Here is a 6,703-nt window from a genome sequence, read left to right as displayed (position 1 = left end):
TGATATATATATATATATATATATATATATATATATATATATATATATATATATATATATATATATATATATATATATATATATATATATATATAGAGAGAGAGAGAGAGAGAGAGAGAGAGAGAGAGAGAGAGAGAGATCATTTACATGATCATAACTAATTCATTCTGGATCGAACTTAAAAATAATAATAAAAAGCCATAAGAATTGAGCTAGGGTATTTTTTTTATAAAAAAATATGCATATCAGAAGCTTAAAAAATTAAATCGTTTGAATTCTGGATTTTATTCTCACAATATAACTGGTTAGAAAATAATTATTGTGAAAGAGTTTTTTAATCAGAGAAATAAAAGACATATACATCATTGTATAAATCAGTATAAAATATAAATAACTTTGTTACAAGAAGTTACATTGTATGGAATGTGTTGCTTAATTATTACATGTTTAAACATTACTACATTCACCAGTGTTAATGTTGCAGTCGTTATAACTAGTGTTATTATTATTATTATTAGTAGTAGTAGTAGTAGTAGTAGTATCAGTATTGTTGTTGTTTTTGTTGTTGTTGCTGTTGTTATCATCATCATAACGATAATCATCATTATCATTTATCTTAATGCACAAAGGCCCCCAAAAAATCTCATGCATCTTGATTTAATTTCTACCTTTGTGTACATGCAGGGCAATTTAATTAATTTCAAAGATGCCTTTATATGCACGTACCGAACATATTTTGCAGGTGGTACCGGACCGCTTCCTTTTCTATATATTTCGGCAAAAATTACACTAATCTTGGTCGGCATGAAGACTTTACGTCATTGGCAATAATCTTACAAACATTATCTTCTTAGGTCAGCTAATTAACAATTAACCACAAGTATAGTAGAATTTTACAAATGCATGGTCCCGGGCTGATAGTCATATAAATAAACCCTCCACGGAGGCTAGGAAAGCACAATCTGCGCCAGTCGGAACACTCTTCTCTCTTTTCAAAGGTGAGTGCAACTCTTCAGTTTTGTTTCTCTTTTCTCTAAATAATTTTATAGAAATATTTACATCCGCTTTCTTCCATCGTATCATTTCATTTATTTATTGATTATAATTTAGATCTAAATCAAATTTATCGTTTAAAAAACAACCTTTTGTTACAAGCGGCAGAATCCTTGAGGAAAAAACCTATCCATTAATTTAAAGAAATCTTGAATTGTATCGTGCTTCATCTGGTTTCTTCTGTAAATAGATTCTATGTCCGATTAAATAGCCGTCAGTTGTACTTAGAACGAACCTATTAGGAATAGATATGCTTTGTTTTTTTTTGTTATGCACTTAATATGAAATGTTATAAATGTTACCATGACGTTTTTTAAAGATTGTTTTATTCTCCAATGTTCCGCGAATATTTCATTTATCATTTGTACATTTTTTTTTAATCACGGTGTTCTTTACTCTCTCTCTCTATCTCTTCGTGTTAACAATTCATGAAAAAGACGTATATGATGCAAATTGATCGAATTTAAACAGAAATTAATGTTTCTGTCTGAAAATCAGTTTTTTAAAACTCGTCTTAAATTCGTCCCGATATTTTTATCACCGTAACTTAGCACAATGTTTGCAAGGATGTATTTATTAATTCAAAACCTAGTCGATTTCTCCTGTCTTCTAACTGACATATGGTGTTTTGTTTGTTGATAGCTTTCAGGAGAGAAGGGTCATCATGAAGTGGTGCATCTTACCGTTGCTTTTCGGAGTCTCTGCCGCTTTCCTCATCAGTAAGTGCAAATTTGTTTATTATCAAGGAGAATAACAGAAGCGGGTTATATTTTTCAATCGTTTGTATATTCTCTGTCTGAACTTTGTCCAATTTGTATCCATGCAGCACACACACACACACACACACACACACACACACACACACACAAGCACACACAAAAAAGCACACACACACACACACACACACTTCTAGATTGTGCATCAAATAAACGTAGTAACAAACTTCATGCTACTTCTGAAAGTTCTGGTGACCTTTCAATGCAAACAAGTTATACTGACCATGTTCATGAATGCTTGATAATACAAGTTCGTTTAGTCTTTCAAATATACACGTGACTATTGAGAAAATTTAAAAAATAACGGTACCTATGAAAAACAAATAATAATAATATAAAAACCCGTGTCGAAGGGCTTCAAATAGCATACGAAAACGAGACATTTAAAAAAAATGAATTTATTTTAAGATTTCTTTAAATTATTCACGAGTAATGTGTCAGATGACGGATGTAATAATAATACAGGCGCTGTCGAGAACTACCTAAATTGTGTACGAAGATTCTCTTAACAGCAACTGACGAGGTACATCGTCGACTAGTTTGGGCTGATAATACATCGTCTGGATCAGATTTAGAAATATGTACGATGTTGCATTTAACGATGCCTGTAGCATTGAACTGTTTGGAAATAAGAAGTGTGTGTATGTGTGTGTGTGTGTGATTTACACACTATTCTTTACATAAATCTATAATTATTTGAAAGAGGCCACCGTTTTTGGCGTGAAACAACTAGTAAATTAAATATTTTGTGGTTTCATGTATTAAATTTGTTTCCTTTTCTTAAGTTATTAATCTAACAGATTTCAACTGGACGATCAATGTGATGATGTCTAATTTGGCGACCGATGTCGCAGTGTAGTTTCTTAAAGTTTCAGATAGATGCATTTGTGAATGGACAAGTTATTGCGCTTAGAAAACATTGCGTTTTTTTTATTTGCGCAGAATGTGACAAAAGAGGTACCAGTGACGTCAGTAGATTTGAACAATACGTACCGGGCCATGGCTGGGTCACAATGTGGTGTGCTGTGGGAACTGGTTTTAGCCCTAGCGACTGTGACTGTACATTGAGAGTGCCAATTTGTGAGTAGCACATATTGTCTGTATTGAGCATGCATACGTTCTACAGATCATTAGAGCCACGCGGATATTTTCCTAGTCTAAAATACCTTTGATTCGTTGTATTAATAGGGATTATATCATATTAACACGAATTTTTCATTTCCAGTACCTATAAAGATTTGGGCTGCAAGTATTTATTATGATAAGATAAACGTGATCTTAATATTTACTGTATTCTTTGTCTCTCTAAATTACTTAGAGCTCGCTACTTATCCATAAAAAGTCGGTAAATTTCAGTTGGAAAGTTCAATAAGTAAAAAACAGCATTATCATCTACAACAAGGATAGTTTCAATCGCAGAAAATATAAAATGCACACAAAACGGACGGGAGGTTTTAATAAGGTTTCCGTCTTTTTTTCGCAGTGGGAGCCTCAGCTGCAGCTAGTGCCGCTGCATCTGCAGGGGGATTTGGAGGAGCTGCTGCTGCTGCTGCTGCTGCCGCAGCAGCTGCTGAGGTTGTCGATGAGTTTGGAATCGGTGCCCTGGCAGGGGCTGGTGCGGGGGCCGGCGCTGGTGGTGCTGGTGCGCTTGGTCTGGCTTCGGTCCTCGGGGATGTGGACGGACTTGGTGGGCTGTCAGCCTTGGGTCTAGGTGGTGGACTAGCTGGTGCAGGCGGTGCAGACGGAGCTGGAGGACTCAGTGTTGGAGGACTCGCTAGTCTAGGTCTTGGAGGCTTTGGTGGTGAGGGTGGAGGTGGATTCGGAGGTGAAGGTGAGGGTGAAGGAGAGTACGAGTATGATGACGACAGCAGCAGTGATAGTGATTCAGACAGCGATGAAAACGAATGGGACTTTTGGAACTATGGCTCAGAGGGTGGAGATGGTGGCGCAGGCTTTGGAGGTGGTGCTGGAGCTGGAGCCGGTGCTGGCGCAGGGGTTGGAGCAGGAGGTGGTGGAGGATTCGGTGCAGGAGCTGGGGCTGGAGCTGGAGCTGGAGCTGGAGCTGGAGCTGGGCTGGGTGCCGGTATTGGACTGGGTGCTGGTCTTGGCGCAGGATTAGGAGCGGGACTTGGTGCTGCCCTAGGATTGGGTGGTGTAGGCGGTGGTGGTCTCGATCTTGACACGGACACGCTTCTTGCTTTGAGCCTTGGTCTTGGAATTGGAGGAGGTGAAGCTGATGACCTCGCTCTTCTTAGCCTATTGTTTGGAGGAAGACAAGGTGGATCTGCTGCCGCTGCCGCCGCCGCTGCTGCTGCCGCTGGAGGAGGAGGATTTAGCGGAGCTGGAGCAGGAGCAGGAGCTAGAGCGAATGGAGGAATTGGTGGTTTTGGAATTGGAAGTTTTGGTGGTGGAATTGGCGGTGGCGGAAGTGCAGCCGCTGCAGCCGCAGCAGCTGCCGCATCTGCATCCAGAGGGCTGGGAGGATTTGGTGTTGGAGCTGGCTTTGATTCAGCCGCTGCAGCCGCAGCAGCTGCTGCATCTGCATCCAGAGGGCTGGGAGGATTTGGTGTTGGAGCCGGCTTTGATGCAGCTGCTGCAGCCGCTGCTGCTGCCGCAGCTGGAGCCTCAGGTGGTGGTGCAGCTGCTGCTGCTGCCGCTGCAGCTGCCGCTGCCGAAGGACAGGCTAATGCTGCAGCCGCAGCAGCAGCCGCTGCTGCCGCAGGACGTGGCAACGCAGCTGCTGCCGCTTCCGCTGCTGCCGCATCAATTGCTAAGAAACATGCTGCCGCCGCCGCTGCCGCTGCCGCCGCAGCAGGTGGAGCTGGTGGATCTGCTGCTGCTGCAGCAGCAGCTGCTGCAGCTGCTAATAGAGCAGCGGCTTCTGCTGCCGCTGCCGCTGCGGCCGTGTCTTCCGGTGATGGCTCTTCCTCTGCGTCCGCATCTGCTTCCGCTTCATCGTCATCAAATGGAGGAAAACGTGGAAGAGGCAGCAAAGATGATGGTTCATCCTCTGCCACAGCTACAGCTTCTGCATCAGCATCATCTGGAGGTGATGACAAGAAGGACTCTTCAAAACTGAAAGGACTTTTGATTAAACTTCTCGAAAGTAGACTCTCAGGGGGTGCAAGCGCTTCTGCAGCAGCTGCAGCTAGCGCAGGTTCTAATGGTGGTGGTAGATCAAGTTCTGCATCAGCTGCTGCCTCTGCAAGTTCCGGAGATAACGGAAAGAAAGGATCATTTAAGGATTTTATTAAAAAGCTTCTGATGAAGGTAGCTGAGAAGCGAGCATCGGGTGGTGCATCAGCTACAGCAACTGCCTCAGCTTCCGCAAGTTCTGGGGGTGGTGGATTTGATGGTGGTTTTGATGGTGGATTTGATGGTGGATTTGATGGTGGATATTCTGCTGCCGCTGCCGCTGCAGCTGCGGCTGCTGCCTCTCGAAGAAGATCTTATGCAGCAGCTGCCGCCGCCGCTGCTGCTGCTGCTGGGGGTGATGGGGATGCCCTGGCCGCCTCTGCTGCGCGTAGGCGAGCTGCCGCTGCCGCTGCTGCTGCAGCCGCTGCTGCTGCCATACGAAATGGACAAAACCCAATAGCTGCTGCTGCTGCTGCCGCTGCTGCTGCTGCCTCTGGCTCAGGAGGAGGCGGAGGAGGAAACGGTGGTGGTGGTGGTTCTGGTGGCTCAGGTGGTGGCGGTGGAGCAGGTGGTTCTGGTGGATCAGGCGGATCGGGGGGCTCTGGCGGTTCCGGCCAACGTGATAAAGTTCAGGAGGAAATCTGGAAGAAGATAGATTGTGAGGAGGACGACAATGGAAAATACTACAAAAGAGTTGTTAAAGTTTAAAAGTGTTAAAGCAAATAGACTTTCTCGATAAATTGATACAGTTGGGTGCAAAACTTTGACAGGTTAGTCCAGAGAAGTGAATATTTGATACATTGTCCCATGAACATTCAGTCTAGTTTTTCAGTACATACTAATCATCAGATGACGAGGATGAGCAAGCCATCGCATTTGTTTCTTCTTCTCGTGATGATCAGTTTTGCATTAAAGACTTAAAAGGGAGCTGAACAAATAATAAAAAAGGCTAATCGATTGTATGTATTTTCTATATTTATTTCTATTGTGAAGTTATTAAATTAAATGTGTTATTTAATGAAGGCTTTTTGCCTTTTCTTGAAACAATTATCTTTCATAATAGTATTCTCCCCTATCAAGGAATCAATGTATTTGTAGGTTATTGTATTAAAATACCTTGGTCTTCTTTCTTACATTCTGTCTTCAGTTTTCTCAGTTATCCACATACACACAAGCACGTTTCAAGATTGCTGGCCCTTAATCAAGATGAACATAAATACAAAGTTATTTAAATACCGTCTGTACTCGCTGCAGTGTCAAATCCATCTTCAAACAACATAGACCACGATCTGCTGTAGAGCAGGATATGTGTAATATGTTCTACTACTTACTTCTAACAAACTACATGGACCTAGATCTACTGGCGCATTATGCGACGTGAGAGTGGGTCTGTGCGGTCTTCTGTTGGACTTGACTTATAAGCGATTACATACGGTATTCATACTTCCTCCATCCACTCATCCACACAACCTCATATGATTATATCCTTTGTCTGTCTACCATTTTTTTCTCTGATTATTTTATATGTTTGTCTCCTTCTTTATTTGAAAGGTAGTAACACAACTGCAATGATCCCATTACTCACAATCTTCTGTTACATATTATAAAAAACAAAGTCTACAAATATATATTTGCCTTCGGCTGATATTTATATTTTAGTCATGAAAATTTAAAGTAGATTCTGCAAAACTGTTCTTTTAAGCAATTATGTGAGAAAGTCCTATCTAAATGGTTTTGCC

At 41.9% G+C, this 6,703-nt stretch overlaps 1 protein-coding gene across 1 annotated transcript; it reads left to right on the top strand.

The window, feature by feature from the left end:
* Positions 1-858: 858 nt before the first annotated feature.
* Positions 859-6,097, top strand: LOC149779465 (uncharacterized). Its single transcript, XM_089940149.1, has 4 exons — positions 859-998; positions 1,696-1,772; positions 2,772-2,909; positions 3,313-6,097. Exons 2-4 carry the CDS (start codon positions 1,718-1,720, stop codon positions 5,670-5,672), a joined length of 2,553 nt encoding a protein of 850 aa, XP_089796275.1. The 5' UTR covers positions 859-998; positions 1,696-1,717; the 3' UTR covers positions 5,673-6,097.
* The last annotated feature ends 606 nt before the right edge of the window (positions 6,098-6,703 follow it).

Source organism: Sinohyriopsis cumingii, chromosome 17, assembly GCF_028554795.1.
Source record: "Sinohyriopsis cumingii isolate HCF-2022 chromosome 17, ASM2855479v2, whole genome shotgun sequence".
NCBI lineage: Eukaryota > Metazoa > Mollusca > Bivalvia > Unionida > Unionidae > Sinohyriopsis > Sinohyriopsis cumingii.
This window is presented reverse-complemented; position numbering and strand designations above follow the sequence as displayed.